The sequence below is a fragment of the Aethalodelphis obliquidens genome, unplaced genomic scaffold, assembly GCF_003676395.1.
Source record: "Aethalodelphis obliquidens isolate GAN/ISIS:26980383/991018 unplaced genomic scaffold, ASM367639v1 scaffold17, whole genome shotgun sequence".
Lineage (NCBI taxonomy): Eukaryota > Metazoa > Chordata > Mammalia > Artiodactyla > Delphinidae > Aethalodelphis > Aethalodelphis obliquidens.
This window is the reverse complement of record NW_020837961.1, coordinates 19,616,729-19,642,930: the sequence shown is the minus strand read 5'-3', so window position 1 is coordinate 19,642,930 and position 26,202 is coordinate 19,616,729. Positions and strand designations below refer to the sequence as shown.

Genomic DNA, 26,202 nt, shown 5'->3' with positions numbered 1-26,202 from the left:
GGCCCCCTCTTCCCTCCCCACGGGCCTCACACTTGCAAAGATGACAGAGCACCGGGCTGCTTGCATCTCAGCCACCCCTGTGGAGGGGACGTCACCGAGCCTCAGAGGCTCACCCATCCACCAAGGCGGAGAGGAACCACTGCTTTACCGGCCTACACTGGGCTCTGACCGGCCCAGGAGCGGAGCAGGGACTCCGGGAAGGAGAGTTCGGCAGCCATGTGAATGGAAAGGGTTCAGCTGCGATGGGGCGGATGCGACATCTTCACTGCGACAGGAGGCCCGACGCCAGCCGCCTGCACCCCCCACCCCTGCACACCGACTGCTAGAACAGACGCACAACCCTCACAGCCACGTTCAAGGGCAGCACCGCTCCCTGCCTTGGGTCCCACTCCCCCGGGCTGTGCTCACTGCAAAGAGCATCAGAAACCCTCGGCCTTTTCCGCAACAGAAGACGAATGAGGGGCTGTGAGGGCAGCGAGGGCGATTCTGCCACCCAGGGTGGCCCCCATACCTGCCTGGTTCTCTGTACAGAATCCCGGAGGCCTCCAGCCCCACCATGGTTCCGGGGAGACAGGAGGGAAGCCGAAGGCAGTGAATAAAGAAAGTAGCTGTGGGCAGTGCCGGTGCTCACTCGGTCCTCCTCAAGGAGGACCGCACCAGGGGCTGGGTCCTCGCAGAGGTCACCCACGCCTGGGGGCAGCAAAGCCCAGCTGTGCCCAGAGCCCGTCCGAGGGGCTACATGACAGAAGCCCTGTCAGCGCCCGGGTGAGGTGGGCAGCACAGCCTCCACCCACACCCTGGGGACAGACTCGCTCTGCCCCACCCACCAGAGGGCCGAGGAGGGGCAGGGATCCTGGGTGTGTACAACTGAGTGACAATACTGGGGTGCGGCCGTCATCTGCCCAAGAGCCGCGGCTGGCAGGCAACTCAGGATGACCAGGACGCCCGGGAGCAGCCAGGAGAGTAAGTCCTCCAGAGGAGAGTGACCCGGGCTCACAGCGGAAACAGGAGTGTGTAAGACTGTGTCTACAGATACACACGCGCATGCACGCGGAGCTGCATTCCTCCCGACGTGTTTGTGACGGTCCACTTACTCTCTGTTTTAGAATGGGCAAGAAAATGAACAAACCAGTAAACCAACTAAGGGCTGCCCCAGCTCACTGGGGCCAGCTTCCCAGAAGCAGACACAGCACCCACCCCATCTGGAGGTGGCACTAGGGGACGTCGGACGCCATAATCCTTGGTGTGGATTTCTGACACTTGCCAGACAGCGAACCCGTGTCTCCAAAAATAACCTGCTCTGGCTTCCTCTGGGAGGGGCCCCTTCGGCCCAAAGCCACACCCACCAGCTGAAACGCAACAGCACGCAACAGCGATGGAAAGAGCAATGGAAAGAACCCGTGAGTGCGTCAGCGGCGGCCTCTCGGCTCATCCCTGTGGACGGGGCGTTTCTAACCAGACAGATGAGAGGCCCCCCAGGGCGGCTGTTCCCACAGCCGTTCTCTCTCTGCACAACCAGCACTGGACAGCTTTGGGGGAGCTAGCCTGGAGGTACCCAAGCAGCTGGGACCTTAAAACTAATCTGAAATCCTATCCTAATGCTCAAAACCATTCACACTATTTTTTTTTTTTTTTTTTTTTTTTTTGCCCATGAGGCCACACAACCACATGGTTGAGAGGACCTTTAAAAGACACAAAGCTTCTAGAACCTGATGTCCAATGGTGCCAGCCTCTGCCCGCACGGCGAGGCACCTGGGCCACCATGACCAGGGGTTCTCTCCTTTTAAGGTCCCAATTCTGTCCCTTGTAGCTTCTACCCAAGCCCTACTTCTTGGGGCCCCACCACATTGTGAGACTAGAAACCTTTTCTGTAGAGAAAGCCCAAACAAATTAAAATGAACTTTTCTTTGAGCAGGAGAGAAATTTTTAAAAATAAGTAGGGGGACTTCCCTGGTGGTCCAGTGGTTAGGACTCTGCGCTTCCGCTATTAGGGGCACAGGTTCGATTCCTGGTCGGGGAACTAAGATCCTGCATGTCGCACAGCGCGGCCAAAAAAAAAAAAAAAAATGAGTAGGGAGTCAGTTCACGAAAGGACAGGACAGGGCAACCTGGCCAGGGCTGTGGTCACCAGTCGCTCAGCTAATGTGAGAAACCGAGCAAACAGCCTTTTACAACAGGGGAAGCCGACCAAGGAACCCACCGCTCACTCAGCAGGTCAACTAGACTCTGCTCGGACCTGAGTGAATGTTCATGTGCTGGATTCTCAATCATTTAATACAAAAACATTATGCCTTTAAAATATTCCTGAATTCATCTTTACGAAGGTTTCATCTGTCACCAAAGGCTTGAGAAGAGGCAGCTCGGAGCCTGGAACATCCCTGGGGGTCACGTCAGCTCGCAGAGAGGCATCTGTCACTTCCCACTGGGGTGCTGAGGGCTCCCCGGGCACGCGTCCTTTCTCTGTCCTCCAGGGGGCTAATAAAGGCTGGGACAGCTTTTAGTTCCAGGAGACACCGCTATGATTCATTCTCTCTTTTTCCAAAGGCTTTTAATGAGACAAACTGTAAAAGAATCAAAGTGCTCTGACAACTTCAAAAACTGAAAAAAAAAAGAAAAAAAGAGCCTTATTTCTTTTCGGAATACTTCAAATCTCTTTTTCCCAAAAAGGACTTTCAGATATCTTACAGCCCTGAGCTTGTTACCAGTAAGGAGGGTAACATAACTTGCTGTCCAAACCAGGATGCTTTTGAAAGCAGGCATTATTAGTAATTATGCCAGCACGATGCAAACTACGGTGTCCAGGCCAGGACCACCTGGCCCATGGGTCTTCTCCCACTACCCTTTCACCTTTGACCCTCACTGGCATTTGGGGAGCACCTCCTCTTTGCGAAGAACCACAGCAAATGCTCCACCTTCCCTCGCTCGCTTTAATAAGAAAACTAATGTCATTTGTGAACACGCTTAGCCCAGGCCTGCTTCCGAGTGGGTCTTCAATAAAAGCCATGGCCTCCCTGGTTGGCTTCCTGGGCCATCCCGACCCCGCGTCTCAGAACCTTCACCCTGGACACCCTACCTGCCCTCAGGGACTCTCACTCAGCTCGCTGGTCCTGAGCGTGGCCTTCACACCCACCTCTCTGGGCTGCAGCATCTCTGTGGAACTTGCTTCCAAGTCGGCCTCTCCACCCACCGAGGGCAGCTTTCTGAGCCTCCACCTCCAGGCCCCAGCACGGTGCTTACACTGCGCTGCGTCTGGGAGGGTGACACGTCAGCACACGTCCTGTCACCAGCCCTGACCCCGCTCGCACACACACAGCCCACTCTCCCACGCTGACGGCAGCTCACACACGTTCCCAGGCAGCTGGGGATGCACAGAACCCGACGGATTCTTGTGTGACTAACGCCAGGACCTCTGTGACGCTTGGTCTGCTCAGAGGCCCTTGTGCTGGCCGGGGCCCTCCTGGCCAGTCGTGGTGATGGACCTGTCTGGGGCCAGATAGCCAGACTTCTGTAAATCCTGGTGTTCTCGGCGAAGTGAGATACAGACACAACTAATTCAAGCCCGTGAGCTGAACTGGGGGAAATCTGGTGAAGGGCGGTGTGGCCACACCGTACATCTGCACCCTTAGTCACAACCACGTGACCAGGAAAACAAAAGCTGTGACACCGGGGCCACACGAGCAGCCACTCCTGGCTGTCGGCACGCTAAGCCTCCCTCGCTCCCGGACGCCACTGCTGCTCGCTGGCCAACAGTGTAAGCACACGCCCCCCCTTCAGGTCGGCCCTCGGTCACCTCCCTGCCACTCTCTCCACACCACACCCGGCTTGCTCCCCGAGCCCCTGCAGATCCAGATAAACAGGCACCACTGCAGGGGCCTCCTGGCCGCCTGAACACAGCACTCTGCTTTAGGGAAAAGGCATCTTCGAGGAACTGACCTCCACTCTGTGCCATAAACGGATAATTTTTCAAAATGACAAAGTCTAAGTGAAAGGCGGCCTCCAGGGCACGGCATCCTGTCCCCCCATGGCGTTTGGCAGGGAAAGATGAGAAGGTGCCTCAGCTTGTCCATCACCCACTGAACCTGCCCGCCCCCGACAGTGCCCTTGGTTTCAGAGCCTGAGCGCACGTGAAAGGCCTCCCTTCACAAGGACGCGTCCTTACGCAGTTACGGTGACGTCCCTGCAGGACGAGCCTCCGCAGGGATGAGCTACACAGTCCCTGAGGCCCCTGTGTTGGGCGAGGCCCCCCACCTACAGCTCCCCGGGGAGCGCTGGGGGGCGCAGGGGGGCGCGGCCCGGGCCGAGAGCCCTCCACAGGTGCCTCAAGCCACGCTCACCTTCAGGCGCAGGGGCAGGTCCTCGGGGCTCTTGCCTGCCAGCTCGTCATCGTCGTCGTCCTGCAGGAACAGGTCGGCGGGGATGACGCCCTTGGCGTACTTCTTGGTGATCTCCACGAAGTCGTCCAGCGCTATGTAGCTCTTGGCTAAAGCACAGAAGAGAACACATGGGGTCTGCGAGACTGCAAGCACTGTCACCCCACGTGGCCAGGCGATGGGGTCTGCGAGACTGCAAGCACTGTCACCCCGCGTGGCCAGGCGAGCAGGGGCACGCTGGCTGGGCCAGGCAAACCCCTCCCTGGGCCCGGACGACGGGAGGAGAGAGGCAGACAGGCCTGCCGATGGCCTCCTCGCCTTGGTGATGTGCTGTCCCTCCCCCGAAGCAGCCCCCTCCCTAGCTCTTCAAGCCTAGGGGCTGCCTGAGCCCAGCTCCAACGCTGACTCCGCAGCCACCGTCACCGCCAGGGCCCCTGTGACCCTTTCCCTCCCTTGGCCCTGGCCGCTCACAGCACTGACGCCCTGCGGCTCAGCCCCCTCCTAACCCCGCCAGTCAACGCGTATCCTCTGAGGACCTACTGTGTGCCGGGCCTACTGTGTGCCTGGCACACCTTCGCTACCTCCACCCGCCATGTTCTGCCCTCTATCCCCCACCTCCCCACAGCCCATGCTGGGTGCCCCCAGGCCTCTGCCTGTGACGTCTGCTTGGCCTGGAGCACCCCCCCGGTGCCCTCCGAGGGCCAGCTGCCTCCTCACCCTCGCTGGCTCGGGCACCCGGCGTGCTCGCAGCCCCCGGCAGCTCTCTGTCCTGCAGGGACTGTCATGCTGCCCTCCCTGTCCCTCCAGAGTGCATGCTCCCAGTGGGCAGGGTCCAGATCCCAGAGCCCGGAACACTGACACCCAATCAACAGCCCCAGAGGGACTGAAAATCCATCACGCCTCCAAGACCCTGGAGGCCAGCCCTGGACTGGCAGGAGGGAGCAGACACGGCGCTCGGGGTGGTGGGAGAGATAGCACGGCAAGAGGTGTCGCAAGCGCAGGACCGGCGGCCGTACTCACATTCGCTGCTGACCAAGCGCTCTAGCACCCGCCTCTGCTTCTGCAGCGACTTGGGGACAGGGCCAGGCTGCACCCCTCCATCTGCAGGGGACAAAGCAGATTGAGACTCGGGGCAGGCTGACCGCCCCATTCCCTGCAGCCCCCCGGGAACCTGCCAGTGTGCCCCGGGGACTGAAGGGCCTGGTGCCTCCACGCAGCCCCGGAGAGCAGTGCAAGGGCCACCCCTCAGGACTGTCACCTCTCAGCTTCCGCCCCCAAGGGTGACTCAGGCCCCACAGGGCACAGCCCATCCCCTGTACAGGCGCGGCCTTGGCACTGGACACACCATACCCTCCGGTCAGCCTAGCCTGTCCCCATACACCTTTGCTGCTAGCGTCGTTGCTTGGCGTGATGCTCCCCTGGAGGAGAAAGTGCCGCCCCTACCGCCACACCCCCAACCTGGCAGGCATTCACCCAGCTCTCCCGCGCCAGGCTCCGAGGTGCACCTCTGCAGGGGCGGGGCGGGCAGGAGTTGGACCAGAGCGCAGACAGTGACAACAGGAGAGGAGGGGCACTGTGACTGAGGGAGGCCACGGGAGCCCCGAGTGGAAGTGGCCAGTGGGGGCGGGGGCAGCACGTGCAGGTGGCGCTGAGGCCTCACAGGGTCTCCGGGCTCCACATGGGGCAAGCACGCCTCTTGGGGGTGCTGCCACCCGGCCACCTCTGCCCGTCCCAGAGGGGCAGGTCAGACAGGAGTCCTGCCCTGAGATCCTCAGAGAAGGGGCAGAGGTGCCCACCCAGCAGTCCTCTCTGACGGGTTGGCAGGTAGCTCCAGCCCCCAGCATCTACCCCTCGGGGCCGGAGAAGGCTGGGCGAAGCCCTGGGCAGAGAGTCATTTTCTGAACAGCGGGAGGCAGGGGCTCCTCGAGGTAACGAAGTCACAAGAGTCAGGTGCCCCCCGCGCCACCAACCCAGGGAAATGGAGAGGCCACACCCAGTCAGGGACGCCCATTCTCCTGCCCCATCTGGCTGCATCCTTTGCGGAAAGCCAAGTTAGAAGGAGGTAGGGAGGGCTGCAGAGGCTGGCGCTGAGGTCCGCCCTGGAGAGACTCTTGGGGGTTCGGGGACCTAGGTCCCTGCCGGCACCTCTCACCCTCCCCGCACTCCCTGTCCCTCAGGAAGAGCAGGACACCATTGGAACGACAAGGCCTGTGGCTCTGCCTGTGGGCAGGAGGGGAGGAAACCCCAAGGCGCAGAGCAAATCTAGGTAGAACCAGGGGAAGGGCCTGCTTGGCGCCCAGACCTAGGACTGAGCCAGGGCTCAGGGCACAGCTCAGGGCGGGGACCCCGGGAACAGGAGGATGCTCCCCGGCTTTACAGGACACCTGTGAGGTCCCCACAAGAAGGTCCCTGGAGCCCCCGCTTCGGCTCCCATGCGGAAGCACCCAGGACTCCAACACAAAGGCCCAGGAGGCCGCACGGCAAGGCCGCGTACCGTGCTCGTTGACCTGGCCCACGTTCTCCAGCAGCTCCGACACAGCCACCTGCTTCTTCTTCTTGGGGTTGAGCTTCCAGTACATGACGAGGGCCGCCTTGCGCACGGCCCGCTCCAGGTCGGTCTCGGAGGAAAGCTGCCTCACCTCCTGCTCGTTCTCAGAGGTGATGCCTGAAAGAGGGGAGGCATCAGAGCCCTCGCCTCACCTGCCCAGAAGCTGTCAGCGACGCCCTGGCCCTGGCCAGCCCGCTTGAGGGGGTTGGGAAGGGATTCCTGCAAGCAGCTTTGCAGGCACCTTTGTCACCAGGGCTGAAACGAACATCTGACCAAAAGGACGTCTGGCCAAAGTCCTGGCCGGTGGGCGGCTCGGCCTGGCCTTTCAGCAGACACTCACCAAGTGGCCATGGTGGCCTGGTGCTGGGCAAGGACTCCCCATCTTCCTGGCTTGCTCCCCCCTCCCCATTTCACCCTCACAAGGACCCTCTGGTGGGATGCTGCTGTCCCCGCCTTACAGATGGAGAAACCAAGGCACACAGGGGCGGCCTGGATTGCCAAGGCCACCGAGTCAGGGAGGCAGAGCCGGTCTCAGACCCTGGTCAGTCTCACTGCAGTGAGTGGCCTGGGTGCAAGAGCGGGGCGTCCCTGCATCCACAGCGCCCGCCCCTCCTAGGGCGCCAGGAGCAACTGTGTCCCTGCACAGACGGCCCTTTCCCAGGTAGGCAAGACTCACCCATGGAGAGACCAGGAGCAGGTTTCATGGGCTGGTCAGCAGCTGCCTTTCCCCCTGCTCCCCAACCACCTGGACGTCAGCAAGGCCCTTCCAGAGGGCAGCAAGACTAGGGATGGAGGATTGGGCTTTTTCTCCTTTGAAACGTCTCCGAAACTTTCAACCAGAGCCCACGTTTATGATCGGTAAGCACTCAACCGTGAGAACGTGGAGGCTGTGGGTCGCACGAGGCCTGCCCCCTCCCTCACACGCCCTCTGGTCCTCGGGCCTGCCTTGGCTCCCTCAAGGCGTCTGGGAGCCACTGGCTCCAACAGTGAGCTGTGCGGGCCGCACCGACTCGATCGGCCAGTGCAAGGCCGTCCTGCCTGCCCTGGAACGGGGAAGCTGGCTTGGTGAGAAATTTTGGCTAGCAAAATATGACCACTCCAAGTTGTCAAAGGCATCAGCCTAAGGTCCAGAGAGAGTAGATTCTATATAATAAATGTTACTTTAAAACATTACGATGCAAAACCAGAAGAAAACAAATACCAAACTACAGAGCACTTCTCTCTGGGTTTCAACGTGATGGGTAATTTCTGTCTTTATGTTTTCTATATAGTTCAAGTTTTCTTTGATAACAATAAACACTTCTACAATCTGAGGGAAAAAAGGCCCCTTTCTGACACCCACTTTCATCTTTCTTCTGCGGTTTGAACCTTCAGGAAACACTCTTCCCTGACACCGGGAACGAGCCATTTCCCTTGGGCAGGATAACCTAGTAAGTGTCCACACGTGGCCAGGCTACACATCACTGCCCCTCCCAACACCCAGACCCATCCTGGCGGTGAGTGCCAGCCTGAGCGGGTCTTCACTGGCCCATGGTCCCCAGCTTCTCGGCTCAGACTGGATGGAAAGTCAGTTCAGAAAGTGCCGCTCTGACCTCAGGCCCCCGTCGTGTTCTCCAACTTGGCTCCAGGATCTACTCCTCAATTTGGATTAGAACCCAGAGGGTATCTCCTTGTAGACACCACCACAAGTTAAAGAGGATGGAAATGGCTTCACTCCCTAAGTATCACATGTTATACTCCAAAAATGTCTAAATGGCAAAGCCACTGGCGTAACAGAAACCACACTCATTGCTCAATGGCACTGCCAGCAGCAAGTTTTCCTGCTGCTACTTTAGTTGTTAATTTAGCAAAGCAGCACGGCATGCCTCATGCATCCCCCCCAGGCCCCTTGACCCACCTTTTCTGTCCGCCAGGCACCGGCGGAGAAGCTTGACGGCCTCGCGCCGGCCCTGCTTGGCGGCGAGGGTCAGCCAGTCGACGGCAGTGCAGTTGTTGACCTCTTCATCCCCGTCGCCGGCAAGCTGCAGGTAGCGTTTCCCCACCTGCAAGCAGGACCCCGTCACTCCACGTGCTGCAGCGGCCTCCACGCACAGCGCCCAGGCTCCCGCGTCCTGCCCTGAGCTGATCCCCGCAGCTGGGCAACCTCGGCCTCCCTCTCCCTCTCCGCCCGGTGCTCCCTGCCAAGCGGGGTGTCAGGACCCCTCCCCCACTGATGCGATGAGAGAGGGGGTGGGGGCATGAGGACAGGCAGGAAGCAGAGATGGTATCAGAGGAGGTGATGCCCAAGATCAGGTGGGAGCTGGACAGAGGAGGTGAACACGTATGTGCTCCCCAGAGGGCGGAGGGAAGAAACGACACCATGAACACGGAAACGCAACAAATGGGGGCCTGGACACGGCGGGCACAGTCAGGCAGCTCCCAGCTCCCAGCTTGCAGGCACCAGCTTCTCCCAGACCCACCACGCTGCAGGCCGCGGCCTGAGTCTCCCGCGGACAGCAGTGCTCACCTCTGTCTGTGCCTTGGGGTCCCCAGCCTTGGCCTTCTCCAGGACCTCTTCAAAGGGGGTGTCCACATCTCCCTTCGCAGGCCCTTTAACACGGGAAAACAAGCAGATGGACTGTCACCAAGCTGGTCCTTGTCACTTATCTGAGGAGGGGAGGGGACGGCAGGAACAGACGTCAGCCCCAGGTCAAGAGCGTGACAGCAGATGCAGAGAGCAGGCGCCAGGAAGCTGCTTTCCTGGGAGCAAGGACCACAAAGCTGCCAGGCGGCGGTTCCAGTGGCTGGTCAGAGCTCGTGGTGGGAGACAAGGGACAGAGGGGGGCACCGGTAACCACCGTCGCCCCCTCAGCTCACTGCAGCCAGAGCGGCTGAGCTCAGGCTTGAACGGAGTTCTAGAAAGATCCGAGGGCTCAAGTTCAAAAGCCCCTGAGCTGGAGAACCTGCACCCCAATGCCCAGCGCCCCAATAAACAAACCAAATTCATGTTTTCCAAGACTGTCGTCTATACACACGACTGATTTTTGGAGGTCATAATCACGGTACATACATTTTGGTATATATATATATATATATATATATATATATAAAGTAGTGAATCACAACCAATTTCCCATGTTGCTCTGCAGTGAAATGCACCATTTCAGTGGCTCAGAAATCCCATCAGGGTTCTGGGCCTCTCCTCTCCATCGGACCTTTAGGTTATTCCCATACTCCCTAATTTTATAAAACAGTGCCAACAAACCATTCTGTAGGTGTATTTTTTTATTGGGGGGGTCATTCTCCCAGCACAGGTTCTTCAGGTGAATTACTAGGTCCAAGGGTCCAAACATCATACAGCTCGTGCTATATTTTCTTTGTAAAAAGCTATCCTAAGTTAAAAAGCGTCACGTAACTTCATCGATTTCACTACAACCTCTCCTGCAGTGGGCAGCATAACAAAAACTTTTTTTAAAAAGATCACTTTTTACCAGTCCCTTTCTTTGATTTAAGCAACCAATACCCGGGCCTATGCCCAACACCACACCTCGCCTCGGCCATTGCCACAGCCCACCTTAGCAGGTGCCTAATTGGGATTAACAGACTCTTGCTCTCTAGACATTTCTGGAAACAGAAGGCAGAATTCAGGGAAACATGAACAGTCCCCAGGAACACCCACCGGATGACCAGCTTTCCCTACCCCTTCATCCAGGCCTTTCCCAGAACCAGGTCCGCCAGGCTCAGAGCCAGCCCCTGTGTGCAGGGTGCCCCAATCTACGGCACCCAGGAGCCCAGGGGGAGACGGCAGGGCAGGGGCCTAAAGCGACGCAGCCTAGGAGGTTCAAAGGCAGAGGTCACACCTAGTTTGGAGAGGACACGGGGGCCGGGTGGGGGTGTCTGGGGACGGCTCAAAAGGAGGATTCTTAACGAGACCCACAGGTCAGGCACCTGTACTGAGACCCTCTTGGTGGACAGCTTGCAAACATGATGATACCTCTCCCTGAGGAGTTCAGCCTGGGTTCCCTTGACCAGGTCCCAGGGACCTAACCCAGAGATGGCTTCAGGGCCCAGGACGTCCATCCCACCCCGTGGCCCCAGACCTTGGTGCTTCCTGAGTCATCAAGGTCAGTTCTCCCTTCGGCTGCCATCACCCCCTTCAGCAAGGGCGGGAATGAACTTTCTGGCCAAGGGCTCAGACTAAAGAGAACAAATGGGAAGGGTGGGCTCGCAGGGAAGGAGGGTGTGTGTGTAGAGAAATCTGACCTGCCTGTGAATCTACCCTTAGCGTCAAAGTGCCGCATGACCAAGGGAGAGTCATTTTCAATCCCATCGTCAATATCCATCCAGTAGGACGGTTTATGAAGAACGAGACGCTTCGTATTAAGTGCCTGGTCCAGAGTTGGCGTTCCCAGTGTGCGTTCCTTTCGCCTCCCCACGTCCCACCTCTCGGCTGACCCCAGGGCCTTCCTGGCTAACTGAGGCCACACTTCCCAGCCCAACACCAGGCACCTCTCGGAGTTCACAGCTCTTTTCTTTACTCACTAAATTCACAAGTCCAAGGTCCTTTTTATTAAATCAGAATATGGAAGATTCAGGCACAGATCTGTTGGCTAAAAAGGTTATTCTGTCCGTGATTAATTTTTCGCAGACATTGTCCACAGCCTGACATTTCAAGAAGTCTCCTCGATATACAGAATCTCTTTGAAACAGGCACCTCACCTCCCTCATTACCCTCCTTTCCATTTGGCACCGGCAGAAGTAGGTCTACAACTACTCAAATGTTGGGCTCGTGCTGCGAACCGATCGGGGGGGTTCTGGCTTGTCCCAGCCAAGGAGGAACCCTCACATAAAGACCACCGCCAGACGCTGGCTGCGTCAGCGTGGATACCGAGGGCCACTGAACACACGAGTTCTCTGCGGGCTTGACCCTCATTTCTGGCCTCTTCCTAACCCTAACCTGATGGCCCCTTTGGGGACCCACCCTCCCCCACTCTCACAGGATGGCTGCAGCAAGCCTACTGGCCCATCCGTCTCCCTGACCACAGCAGCAGGTTCAGGGAGGGACACAGACCCAAGTCAGGACAGTGGGGTCTGTGCTGGCTGCTGGGCAATGTCTCTTCCTTCTGCTGGATCTCAGCTGACAGACACCAGCTTGGAGGCCGAGGGCTGCCCTGGGGGAAGCCCACCTGAGAGTGAGGGCACGCAGGAAAGCAGAGCTGGGGTCAGATTCCCAATCATGTCATCTGAGTCCCTGGATACTCTACACTGTGCAGACATATGGAAGTAACAAATCCCCTGCACCCTGTTGTTTTGGGTTTTTTTAATAAATTTATTTTATTTATTGATTTATTTTGGCTGCTTTTGTTCTTTGTTGCCGTGCGCGTCTTTCTCTAGTTGTGGCGAGCGGGGGCTACTCTTTGTTGCGGTGCACGGGCTTCTCACTGAAGTGGCTTCTCTTGTTGCAGAGCACAGGCTCTAGGCACTCGGGCTTCAGTAGTTGTGGCGCACGGGCTTAGTTGCTCCACGGCATGTGGGAGCTTCCTGGACCAGGGCTCGAACCCGTGTCCCCTGCATTGGCAGGCGGATTCTTAACCACTGCGCCACCAGGGAAGCCCCACACCCTGTTTTTCTTTTTTTTTTTTTTTTGCTTATGTTAATTTACATCAGGTTTCAACATCACCAGCAACTGAGAGTGTCCCGACTCTAGCTCATTTTTGAAAGTCTTTCTATCAATCACAAAACGGCAATGGCAGAGCTGCATGGCCCTGGGTAGTCTCCTCACCTCTGTGAGGATCCACAGAGGACCAGCACACCCCCTCCTTTATACTATTTATCTCCTGCGGATCCCACGCATTTGAGAGACTTGTATCCACCACACCGCATTAGTAACTGATGCTCATTTTGTCATGAAATGGGAGGAGAGTCCCCAGGATGCTGTCCCCTCCCCCCAGCACAGCCCATCTCCATTTTCCTGCGTCTCTCACGGTCCCACCAGCCTTTACGGAGATGATCTGTGTCCCGCAGGTCTGACCCATCTCCATCCCCCAGTGTCAGACACAGCTCAGCAAAAGCTGAACAGACGGGAGGGGTGGACAGGGGACCGACAAGGGAATGGTCTCAAGCTTTCATCTCTGTCTCCCCAAATCCTTGCACAGGGCCTGGAACACAGCACACTCTTGGCCTGGAGACTGAACTGCCAAGCTCACCTCCCTGATCTGAGCAGGTTCTGAGTAGAAACAGACAAAGGTGAGTGGCGAGCAAGTCATGCTCCCACTCGTCACCCACCCCAGGGCCGTGGGCTGGGGAGCCTCAGGCGTCCCTTCCCAGAAGTCCCGAGGGCTCTGCCAGCTCCCCAGAGACGGCTGAGAGCAAGAGAGAAGCTGGCTTCCATTCTCCACAACTGCTGAGATCTAGGTTTGCTGGAGCACATTGTTTAAATGGTTGAACGCACGCCAAAGGCTCTTAAGAGAAGAGCACAATCTGAAACACACAGGAACTATGATGCCATACTCCTGTCTCTAGGAGCTGCTGCCCTTCCACTGCCTCACTCGCTGGCCCTGGACAAGGCCTTAGGCTCCCTAAGGCCTTAGGCCTTAGAGTCCCTGGTCCTCTCCTGACACCCACCACGTGGGCTGCGGTGAAGGGAAAGGTGATAAGAGCCCCAGGGCATCCCACGTGTCCTCCTCATCACTGTGGGCGGCTGGGTCACCTTGCACCAGGGGCTGTCCCAGCAGCCTTCGTGATGCTGACTCTGGTTCTCATGAACACACAAGGAGGACAATCCCTGCGACCCCGTCTTTTCCAGGGGCTGGCTAAGCTCCAAGGCGGGGGTCCCGGGCAGGAGGTCTGAGCTTCCCACAGGCCCAAGCAGTGGTCATGGACCTCGCCCATCATCACTCACCCAGCAGACGTTTACTGAGCATTGGCCCCGGGCCAGTCTGAGCTCCAGGAGCCAAGGGCACTGAGCTGAAGGAGGCAGGACCCCCGCCCCCCCTACCCGCCCAGGGGCCAGACGGGGACAATCACAGTCCAGCAGTGCAGGCTCAGGGGGGCGGCGGAGGTACCAGGCATCATCAATCCTGATGGCAGGGGCTTCCTGGAAGAGGTGACACCCAAGACTTGGAATGCAAAGGGGAGGTTAAAGGTAAGGGATGAAGGGCATGCTGCCAAGTTTCCAAAGGTCCCAGGAAGCCACCAGGCCGGAGACAGCCTCACCGCCCCTGCCATCTGTCCTCACGACAGGTCATCCTGGAGTGAGGGGATCGGAGTGATGGCCTGACAACCAGACAGACCAGGGCTTCAGTCAGGGTCAGGATAAAATAACGCGTGTACAAAACTCCCTAACTCTTCACTAGCCAGCACCTTGACCGGACAAGGAGAGAGCGCGTCGTTTGTGGCTGTGGCCTTGTCCCCAGGACAGCAGGGACTCAGCGCTCCGCATCCCCTCCCGCACCACATCGTCTCCTGACCTTCCCAATCCCGCCGTCCCGCCCTGAACCCCGCTGGGAAACTGCCCCGCCCACGCCCTGCACCCACCTGGCAGCTCCAGCCAGAGACCTGGAGTCAGCCCAGCTTCCGGGGGCCTCTCCACCTGCCACGGGCCTCCCTGCTGGCCTCGGCTCCCACGGGTCATCTCCACGTAACAGAGGTCATGCCGCTCCTCTGGTTTAAATCCTCTAACGTTCCCCAGAACACCCATTCTCCTTATCCCGACCATTTGAGACCCCACTCAGTTGGCCGACCTCTTGACCCTGCGTCCAACCCCTGCCCAGAGCCATCAGCCTGGGAGCCCTTTGTGCCCTGCACGTGGCGGCGGGTCCTGCCTGCCTTGCCCACTGTCTCCTGCACCCGCTGAGCAGGCAGGCCCTCAGTCAACACTGGGGTGAACGTTTCCTGCTGTGTCCAATTCAGTGACAGTGACGCCACAGAGAGAAGTGAGGCAGCAGGGCCCAGCTGTGGCGGGCCGGGACCCCGAGGGTGCCAACTGGCCCAGCGCTTGCTCAGTGCTCCCCGCCCCTCCCCTCGGGGTCAGAAGCCAAACAGAGACCACATGTGTTTCCTGACTCTTCTTATCTGAAACTGGCAGTCTTGACTTGGTCCGTCCTCTGAGGCCGTTTTGCTTCACCCAGATTGAAACCAAGTGCGTTCCCAGCCCCCGTCTCCTGGCCCCGCAGCTGTGGGGTGTTTGTGGCTGGACAGAGATTCCAGATCAGGCCCTGGCCTGCCCAGAGGCCTTGGAGACGAAGCAGAGAACGCAGTGATCTTTGAAGGAGATATGGAGATCAGAAGAGCCCAGTGGGGTGTGTTTCTGGGGACAATCAGGCACTAGTCCAGCGTGATGGAGCCGCAGAGCTCAGGCCCTCTTCACCCAGAGCTCGGAGGTCCCTGCAGCTCCGCTGGGCATGGGGGCAGCGTGGGACAGGAGACTGGGATCACCCCTGTGCCCATCACTCAGCACTGGCTGCTTTGGTAAGTTGATGGCTCAGTTTCCTCATCTCTAGATGGGGACAAGAACAGAGTCTCCCTCTCGAGCTACCGTAAGGGGTCACGTGAAGCCCCCAGGTCTGCAGTGCACATGGCAGATGCTCCCCACCACGGGTCTGGGGCCCCTGCATGGGGCAGGGGCAGTGCTGAGCTGGGGGTGCTCACCTCAGGCAGCCGGCTTCTCAAGGGGTAAAACGAAACGGCAAGGCTGGGCGAGCTGGAGAAGGGCGGGGCGCGGCCGGGGACTTCCCTAACTCATACAGAGCATCTGGAGCAGCGGCGGCCGAGAGAGTCACGGCGTCCTGCCTCGTGCAGGACACAAGGAAGCACGTGGGCGCACATGCACACGTGCGCACACGCACGCACACACAGCTTGCAGCACAACAGCCTCCTGGGGGAGAGAAGAATCCGACGCACACGTGAAGCCCCTACACCCAGACACACAGAGCCTGGAGCTGACACTGAGACCGGTCGCCCAAGAGGGACTGAGTGGGGCCGTGAAACTGGAAGGCTGCCCCGACATGCGAGGCAACACCCCAGGAGAAGCCTGAATAGGAAATGAGATGGGCTCGGGGGGCAGGAGGCTTGATGACATCCACGAAACACATCGAGCTCCAGGCACGGACGCTCTCTGCGCCACCGGGCAGGCACCTAAGGGACAAGGGGCCTTGACTCAGCACCTCGCCCCATGCGCCATGCTCAGAGCACAGGGTCCTAGCACGTGGACTCCACATGGCTGGTATGACTGCGCCCACTTTACAGATACAGAGACAGGCTTAGCGAGGCCTCCCAACTCCCTCAAGGGCACACAGCTCAAGGCCACCAGCCCAGCCAAGCGTCCCACCTCAGCCATCCCGGCACCATCTTCCTGCACCACCTCATGGCCCCGACACTCAGTAAATAAACAGCTCATGTGGACAGACGTACTCCAGAGTCCCGGCTGGGGTGCACTGGCACCAAACCACAGAGCGTTTTTCAAACTACAGACTTCGACCCAGAAGGTCACGGAACCAATTTTACTGCCCACAAGCAGCATTTGTTTTTAAATAAAAGCAACAGAATGGAGACTATTAGACAGCAACACACACACTAAGGACAAGTATGGTTTTGGAAATTTCCGTTCCCACTGGATGTGTGCGTGTGTGCGTGCAGGCCCGTGGGTGTGTGAGTCCGGTTACGCAGCACATGTCTTTCTTGCTGTGGGAGGAGGTCAGAAAGTCGAAGAGGCGGCAGTGCCTTGAGAGCTGGGTAGGATTTCAACAGGTGGAGATGGCGATAGCATATTTTGGGCAGAGGTTCCCATGTGGCAAAGGGGAGGTGGGGGAACAGGGAAGGCGGAGGCGGATTTGAAGAACGTGGGATGGTCTCGGTGAGCAGGGAGGAGAGGGCGGTGATCCATGGAAAGAAGTCACAGGGCTTTCACCACCCACAGAGCTTTTAGACCTGATGTCCCCAGCGGGCTCCGTTCTGATCGCCGCACCTGTAATCGGAGCCAAGGTCCCTACTTCACAGGTTTGGTCGCTGTTAGAATAAGACAGACGCACTGAGAAGCACTCGGTGGATTATTAGAAAAAGTAACGCCGATACCAGCTATGTTTTCCCCAAATATCACAGCCAGAGGTCCAGGGATCCTCCCTTTCTTGGAACTCACAGTAGACTTGAGGATTTTTCCCTACAACAGCCCCGAAAGCACAGAGGAGCCTCTCACACAAGGCTCCTGTTACAGTCCGTTGCCTGGTCCTGCCCCCGCTCACTCCTGGTGTAGCTCAAATCGCAGGCCAGACACGAGAGCATCACCAATCCGAGCCTTCCTTCCTCGCTGCCACCCCGTCACCTGGAGGCCCGGGGCTCTCTCTACCCCAAGTCCACCCCCGGCGAGGCCATTTCTTCCCGCTGGCCCTGCCCGTGCTGTGCCCTCTCCCCAGGCTCACTCTTGCTCAGGCGTCATCTCTTCCCACAGAGCAGGGCCCCACCTCCCCAGCGCCAGGCCCAGGGCCACTTCTATGCTCCCCACGAGACCATGGACTCCTTGGAGACAGGGGGCAGGCCTGACTCACCTGTGCTGCCGATGGCCACTCAGGGCCAGCAAAGGGCCGTGCTCAGTGAGCAGCAGGTGGACAGAGGACGGACCAAACCCTGGTGTCCCTCCCCCAATGTCAGCAAGGCTGCCAGCACCACAACCAGCTGTCGCGTCGCACCCGGGTCCTCACACTGTCTCATCTCTTCGCCTGGGAGGTGCCTCCTGGGACAGAGTGGAAACCTGAGGAGGCCCAGAAGTGGACTGGGGGGGAGGGGAAGCCCTTGGAAGCCTGGCCTGGGGATGGAGGATGGTGGTCCAGAGGGCAGCGGGGACCTGGGCCTGGGCCCAGGCATATTGCAGGCTGGCAGCCAGTCCCCAGGGGGAGTGGCCACGTGGGGCCCCCAGACCGGGCAGAGCTGCCTGACTGAATGGCCCCTGAGCAGTGGCCACGGTGGACAGGGAACAACATGGGCTGCCCCGAGTGCTGGGCGGGACCAGCTGGGGTGGGGAAGACTTCCTCCTGCCACCTCCCCCCATACGGTGCCTGGTGGGGACCCTGAGCAGGTGGGAGCTGGTGCTTTTGATTATAAATAAAATAAGGAAACGTGAAGTCTGCTGCAGCCCAAGTTTGTGAACTTAGGAGCAAAGCCCGCTGCAAGGTGAGAGTCGAGGGGCCCTGAGTGGAGCAGGTGGGCCCCCGACCACAGGGGGTGCCCTGCAGGAGGAACCTCGCAGGGGTGTCTGGACCACGTGCCAGGACTCGGGTGCTCGCCCTGCTTCTAGAACACCCCCGGGGGAGGACAGTCCAGCTTCTCAGGCCCCATCCCCTTACCTGTTCCATCCACCCTTTCTTGGCTCCTGGCATGCGAGGCCTGGGGCATGGCCGAGGCAGTCGTGTCTCTCACATCTCGTCCAGGTCCAACCTGGGGTCCGGGAGCTCGGGGCGTCCCACTCTTCTCCTGCTCCACCGAGGTGGTGGCATTGAGCCGTGAGCGGGCCTGGGGCTGTTGTGGCAGCGGTGGAGACCGTGGGCCAGAGGGGCTCGGAGGACAGGCACCGGAGGCCATTCTGCAGTGAGAAAAGCGGAGGGTCAGACACAGGAGGCCAGCCAAGCCCAGTCTGCTCTGGCCTCTAGTTTCTGGTAAAGAGAGGGGACGGACAAGGGAAACAGGGTGGGGGCTGCCCAGCATTCTATGTGATCTCATTCAACCTCACAACAGCCCCCGTAAGACACTCCCATTTTACAGAGCAGGAACTCGAGGGAGGAAACACTCAAGGCCGGCTGGCTGGGCAAGTCCCACAGCAGGCATGAGCCGGGCCCTAAGTCTCAAGGCCTTGGGTCCCTGCCTCACCAGGCATGAGCCACGGGACCTCAGGTGTGCTCATCTGAGAAGTGGGGATGTAGAATGTCGCGAGGATTCAGTGAGATGGTCCACACAGGGCACAGTGCCTGGCTGTGCTGGGATGAAAGCTGGCCTCCGAGTACGTCCACCCAAAATCTGTGAAGGAGACCTTGTTTGGAAGAAGGGGTCCTTGCAGATGCAGTCACGGATCTTGACATGAGATCATCCTGACTTAGGGTGGGCCCTAATCCAGTGACTGGTATCCTTATAAGAAGAGGGAAACACACAGACACAGAGAGGAGGGCACCATGTGAAGGAGGAGGCAGAGGTCAGACACATGCAGCTGCACGCCCACGGATGCCAAGGATCGCCAGCAACACCCGAAGCCAGGAGAGGCGAGGGAGGACTCTCGCTCAGAGCCCCCAGGAGCAACCAGCCCCGCCGACATCCTGATCGCGGACTTCTGCCTCCAGAACTATGAGACAATAAATTTCTATTGTTTAAAGCCACCCAGTTTCTGTAACTTTCTTATATGAGCCCTAGGGAATGAATACACTGGCACAGAGTGAAAGTTAAATAAATGTGAGGAGAGGGGAAGGGGAAGAGGAGGGATAGGGAGGGCAAGGGGAGGAGGGAAGGGAGGGGAGAGGGGGAGCGAAATGGGGAGGGGAAGAGAAGGGGGGAACACAGCCCCTGGAGCCAGGATGTAGTCAGACCTGCCCGCCTCCCAAGCCCTCCACGCTAGGCCTGAACCACAGAACAAATATCAGGGAACACGAATGCACCAGATGTGAACACACACTAGATGTGCAGTGACGGAAACCATGAAGCTGGTGTGTCAGAAGAGATGACCGGAACAGACTGGCGAGCACAGAGCGTCTACCACAGGGGAAAGGGCTCCATTAGTCAATAATGCCATTTAGCAAAACAGCAAAAACCACCACTGACACAATTAAGGGCAACCATGAGCCCCAGACCGTGGAGCTGAGAGCTCTAGGAGTTCCCCAGCCAGGGAACCAGGATCAGACACAGACCCTGAAGAAGTCGGGACCACGTGCACTGTGCGCGGGATCCCCAAGGATCCCATGACCCTCACCGCAGCCTCAGGGCCATATCCATCCTCTTCACTGAGATGAGGAAATGAGCACAGAGCAGGGAAAGCCTGGCAATGAGGAATCTGGCTCCCAGACTAACCCGTCGTAGCTGTCGCGCTTGGCTGTGTCCACCAGCTCTGTGGTCCTGAGCAGGCCACGTCCCTCTCTGCACCTCAGTTTCCTCAACTGTAAATGGGGACAATCGTCTTACACTTGGGGACACTGTGAGGACCACATGAGACCAGAGGCCACAAGGGACCAGGTTCCCAGGCATCCCCAGTGCCCAGCTCCAAGCTCTGAGACTGCCCCGAGCCTGCCAGAGTGGCTGCCTGACACGTGTCTGCAGACTGCTGACACAGCAAGAGTTGGAGGGGGCCCCAGGCGCCACACGCCACTTCCCCGGGGCTACACAACCAGGTTTGCTCCATTCCTACTAGAGATGGGTCCCAGAGATCAGATCTCTGTCCGCCAAAGAACCCTGGAGATTTCAATCTGGACATTCCTCCCTCAGAGGGACTGAGCCCTTATTTTAAAACATCCCTCTGGCTGCAAACCAAAAACATGTCAAGCCACATGGATCTGCTTGGAAACCAACACAGTGCTTGGTGCTATTTCCAAACACCAGGTTTCCCGGAACCAAACAAAGAGGAACTTTTGTGAAATTCGTCATCTGCCTGCACGTGCAGACCCATTGGGCAGGTGGCCAGCTGTGGGCGGGGAAAGTCAGCCGGTGATTTACCAGACAACCCAGTTGTGTGGGTCACTGGCTGACCCGAGACAAACCACATGGAGCCTGAAATTCCGACCTGGAATTTCAGGAAAACACAGGTTCTGGCTGGCCTGTTGGGCTAAGTATTAGGCATGTCACATTACAATCAAAATACTACTGTTTAAAGTAAAATCTCTGCTTAGTGAGAATGGATGAATAAAGGAGGATTAATTTTCAGGTTCCCTGAGAGTTGGCCAAACCCTTTTTGAATCAAAGGCCTTGTTATTTTAAAACAAACGAAATGATCCATTGCCATGGATGGGTCACAGGGAGGATCACAGGTGATCTCCCGGTGGAGGGACCCGCATGGTGTCTGGCGCTTTCTTTTCTGTCTTCTTTCCTGTGACACTGGGGCCCCTGAAGGCAGGGGCTACATCTCATCCACTCAGAATACCTGCCTGCTTGCCTTGCAAGGTATACCCGAGGCAGCCTGGCCTGGGGGAAGGAGCCCGGCTGGGGAAGAGCCTGCCCCATCTCGCTGTGTGATTGGAAGCAGGTCCCTCCCTCCAGCCTGGCCCCAGAATCCCGAATCCAGACTCCTGACTGCAGGATGAGAGCATCAGCGTCCCACTCCACCCCAGCTCCAAGACTCTTCCGATGCCTACGAGTGGGGCAGTCAATCCACACTGCCGCCCCACGACCAGAGCAATGGCTTGGAACCTGTCGTTGTGTAAGATCCAGAAAACCAGAGTGGCCGGCATTCTTTCCACATGAGCACCCAGGCATATTTTTATCCCATCAAAACACAAAAGGCCAACATCACGGAGCTCGGCTGAGGGGCTGCCACCCCCTGAGAGGGCTGCTAGGATCATACACCTACTGACATGCGGAGAATGATCTCACGCGGACTTCAGCCCAAGCTCTCTAACCCTTGCTCAGGCTGGCCCCACTCTGCTGTCCCCCCAGGGGGGCCACCCCGACCTCTGAAACAAGCCCCCATGGGAAGCCTTAAGGATGTTCACACACCCTCTGAGCGGAGCCTCCACCAGCAGGATCCCAGACCAGGGGAAAAACCAGGGATGCCCACGGTTTCACATTCAGCCCACTTGCTGCTCCCCCACATCCATGTGCCACCGTGGACCTCCACGCCTTTGCTCTTACAGAGCACCCCTCTGGTGTCCATCACAGCTGTACTTTCCAGCACCGTCCAGAGAGGGCAGGTGTGAAACTCAGAGCCCCTCCAGATGGTGCTACACTATATAGCTGTTAACCAGGACCTGTATATGAACGTTTAAAGATAAGGAAATGTTGGGCTTCCCTGGTGGCGCAGTGGTTGAGAGTCCACCTGTCGATGCAGGGGACACGGGTTCGTGCCCCGGTCTGGGAGGATCCCACATGCCACGGAGCGGCTGGGCCCGTGAGCCATGGCCGCTGAGCCTGCGTGTCCGGAGCCTGTGCTCCGCAATGGGAGAGGCCACAACAGTGAGAGGCCCACGTACTGCAACAAAACAAAACAAAACAAAACAAAAAAAGATAAGGAAATGTTTGTATGACGCTGTTAAGTGGGATCTAAAGCAGCATGAGCTATTGATCTGAGCCTATTTAGGATGAAAACAAAATTCATGTGCACAAAAAGATGGAAGAAAATGCCCCCACAATGGTTATACTATGTCTGAGTGAAGAGACTACAGGTAGTTTTATTTTATTCTTTTTCTAAATGTACTTCCCTAATTTTCTATAATGAACGTGCAAGGTTTTTGGAATTACCACAAAATGCTATTCTAAAACCCGTCTGTGACTGAGCCTGAAGGGAGAGGGCCCAGGGGTTCCCAGGGTCTGGGATGTCTGCTCTGGATAGCCCAGCAGCCTGGCACAGGGCTACTCCTCAAGACAAGGGCACATAGCCCTTGGAGGTACCTATTTTTGCCCCAGAGTATTAAGGGCCAAACCAAGGAACATTCCGGCTCCACCCAATGTGCCAAGTTCCCAGGACTAAGCGGGAATAAGCTGGGAATGCTCCTCGCCTGGCCGGGGTGGGTCAGCGCGCATGGACTGTGGGCCGATCCTGTGCCGGGCCCCAACTTGGGTCTCCCGGGCCCCAGAGAGGATCCTATAGGACCTGCCTTGGAGAACTCAGTCCAGATGGGAAGGATGACACCCAAACTGACAACCACAAAGAGGGAGCTCTTGGGGGCTGCAAGCACAGAAGGGGGCCACACTCAGCAGTGGAAAAGGGGCAGGGTGGGGATTCTGGATGAGTGGCCTTGACTAAAGCTTTAGGACAAGCAGACATGAGCCAGGCAAGGGTGAAGGGAGGGAGGAATGGAGGTGTGTGGGCATTTCAGTGGGGGACTGCCCAGGAGAAAGGGCAACCGACATGGCTTAAAGGCAACATGGCTGGGAAGGTGCGGAAGTGACTCTGGGGCGGGCACACAGGAAGGAGAAAAGAGTCTGAGCGGGCAGCTGGAACCTGGGGCAGGTCCCGAGGGCCTGAACAAGTGCCAGGCTTAGTGTGGGGTTGAGCCTAGGGCAGAAGGAAATGCAGGCTGGTGCTGTAGGGCAGTGGCAGTTAAAGGACCATCAGGGCTGTATGGGGATGGCCCAGGGAGACCAGGGAGGGAGCTGGGTGGTCTTCCAGGGAAAGTGAGGAGGCCTGGCCGAGGGCAGGCATCTGAGTGCGCTCCTGGGCCAGGAGAAACAGAAGCATCACCAACTGAATGTGGGCAGGGGGGAGCAGAATGGGGCCTGATTTGTGCCCTGGGGCCATGGTGTTGGTGCCACTTGTGAGGAGGGGACCTGGGAGAGGGGAGGGAGCCATATGAGGCATAGAGCAAGCTCGCTGTCATAATTCTTACCACCACTATCGTGGACCAGGATTTGGTCTCTGTCCCACAGCACAGGCATTTTGGGGGTCAGGGACTGAACTAGGTTCCCCTCTGTGACCAGCCCCAAAGGCCTGTCCAGCCCTGGCCTGGGAGGGGCAGGGGAGGCCTGAGTGGGGAGTCCTCCACATACCCTTCCATCCTGGGAAAGAAGATGAGATGTGGTCTCCCAGCAAACTTTCCTGTGTCCAGGCAAAGGTCCATTTGCTGGGGGAGCAAGTATATAAAGCGAACGTTCTTCTGAATCCCTGATCAGATGCCGAGGGGCTCCAGTGAGAATCACAGCCCCTCGGAGACAGAGCTGACAGGACGGGCAGTGGAGAGCATGGCCTCTGGGTTTCTGTTGGCGTGGCTTCCTCACTGAGTCTGCAGTGAGGTCAGGCAGCCAGCACAGTGGGTACCCAGGGCATCGTTCCCTCAGTGATGCATCACAGCAGAAGCGAAAGCCCTTTACAAATGGGCCAAGTGCCAGGGGTCACTGTCCAAGGCGAGGAGAGGCAGGCACTGGTTCTCAGCACCTGCCCGGGGGCAGAGGTTTCCCACCAGGCTCTGCACGATCAGCTGTGGGGTTTTAACTTCCTCATGGGTCAAATAGGGATATAATTCCTACCCCTAAGACTACTGGCAGGGCCAAATACTGTACAAATGTTAGTTCCTCGGAATTTCTTAACATCAACTACAATAAATGGTGTGAGAGGGCTCAGCTCCACCACGCCCAAAAGTCAGATTCCCCAGAAAGTTTCCATCTATCAAAACAGAAATTGATGTTCCTGAGGGCCAGGTTCACACCAGCCAGGGCCCAGGGGCTGCCACTGCCCCTCGCCATGCCTTACTGAGGAGCACCAGGGGGAGAGTAACTGCTACACAGATTCTAAGTGGGCAGTGGGGGCTTCAGCCTCAGAATCTGCCCCCTCAGGAGGGCACGTGCCCGCTTGGGGAGTGAACCCCCAGCGCGCGCGCGCGCACACACACACACACACACACACACAAACACAGCAGCCCCTATGAGGAGGCCCAGGCGCACACACACACACACACACACACACACACACACACACACACACAGCAGCCCCTATGAGGAGGCCCAGGCGCGCGCGCACACACACACACACACACACACACACACACACACACACACACACACACACACACACACACACACACACACACAGCAGCCCCTATGAGGAGGCCCAGGCGGCTTCCAGCGGCCTCGGGGGCACTGAGGGCGGCCCGGAGTCCTAGAGGACCAGCCGACGGCCGCGGAGGAAGGGCCATGACTGGGCAACTCGGTACAGGTGCTGTGGGACGCAGGGCAGGCGCGCCCCCTTCCACTCGCCGGGTCCCCAGCGCCACAAGCCGCCTGCCTCTGAGGCCGGTTTTCCCGCCGGCAGTGTGGTTTCTAAGCCAGGCTCGCGGGCGTGACGGTGCTCGGAGCGCGCAGTGCCCCGCGATGCCCGGGGTGCCCGGACTGGGGACGAGGGGGCGCGCACCCCGGAAGGAAGACGCGATCGAGGCCCGGGCAGGGGTTACCGTGAGCGTCGCGGAGAGGACGGGACCCCGGCCCTCCAACTTCTGGGGAACTTGCAGGGGACACTAGTACCAGCCGCCCGTCCGCTCAGATGGGGAAACTGAGGCCGAGGCGGGCTGCAACTCCGGGTGCTCCCGGTTCTCTTTCCAGCCCACCCTGCGACCGCCCCTTGCCGTGAAGTACTCACCGGCCCGCTAGTAGGCCTCACGCGGCGCCGCGACGCCCTTGGGCTTCAGAGCTCGCTGCAAAGTTGCTCGAGAGGAGCTGGACGGACCGGGTCCAAAGGGAAGCAACCGCGACCGAGCAGGCGGCGCCGCTTACAGTGGCAGCGGGAGAGCTCTGCCCACAACGAGGGCAGGGGTGGGGCGGGGCCTGGGGCGGGGCCGCAGGCTGCCCTCCACTCTCGACGCGGTCAGGAGGACGCGGCGCCGACTCGGCCCGCTGAGCGGCCGGCGTGTCTGCCAATCACTGCTCTCCTCTGCCAATCACAGAGCGCCTCGCCTGACAGCTGCCCACTGGCCCACAGGGCCTCAGAGAAGAGGTCGCCGGGTGAGCGGGTCGGACCCGCCCACAGAGAAAGTTTCCGAGTGGACTCGGGCCCTGGCTCAGACCCGGCCCTGCCACTCCACGCCCACAGACCGTCAGGTCACTGGGAAAGACGTGCACTCGGTGAGTAACAGGTGGTTGGACCCTCGGAGGAGACTCGGACCACCTTTCACTCACTACCCTGGCCCCAGCGTCCCCAAGTTCAGATTCATTATCATTGTTATTGCAATATTAACTAACACGTTGAGCGCCTACTATGCACCAGACGCCTTAATTTCGGCCTCACCAAAAATGGAGAGGGCTCCCCTAACAGAGGAACAGGGATAGGAAGATGTGGCCCATTTAAATGTGTACCTGTAACCGAGGGCTGCTTTAAATGCATGAAGTGCAACGTAGCATGCTTTCACAAGGTAAATGTGTGGCGCGAGGCTAAGGCAGTTTGGAAACCCTCCTTTCGGTTCTGCCCTGGGGTCTGAGAGGTGTGGTTTGCAGATAGGGGCAAAGGTCTATACTTGAGACAGGCCTTGGGGCTGTGAAGCACCGGTTGGTGGTGCGGGGCGCCTCCTGCGCTGTCTGCTGTCTGGTCCTCACAGCCAACCTGAGATGCCTGTTCTGGGTCATCATTGCAGAAACTGCTGCTCAGAATGGCTGCCGGGAATATGTGACCAATATTTCGGGAGCAAAGTTTCCAGATGGTTT

The 26,202-nt window shown here is 58.4% G+C and overlaps 1 protein-coding gene across 1 annotated transcript in view; it reads right to left on the bottom strand.

Annotated features, from left to right (window-relative positions):
• Positions 1-25,291, bottom strand: part of WFS1 (wolframin ER transmembrane glycoprotein) — a 28,275-nt gene extending 2,984 nt beyond the window's left edge. Inside the window, exons 1-7 of the mRNA XM_027117030.1 lie at positions 25,145-25,291; positions 18,234-18,469; positions 9,425-9,507; positions 8,816-8,960; positions 6,865-7,035; positions 5,391-5,471; positions 4,335-4,480 (exon numbers count right to left, since the gene is read on the bottom strand). Coding sequence (XP_026972831.1) covers positions 4,335-4,480; positions 5,391-5,471; positions 6,865-7,035; positions 8,816-8,960; positions 9,425-9,507; positions 18,234-18,468 — 861 coding nt within the window. The 5' untranslated portion in view covers position 18,469; positions 25,145-25,291. The remainder of the gene's footprint in view (positions 1-4,334; positions 4,481-5,390; positions 5,472-6,864; positions 7,036-8,815; positions 8,961-9,424; positions 9,508-18,233; positions 18,470-25,144) is intronic.
• Between the last annotated feature and the right edge of the window lie 911 nt (positions 25,292-26,202).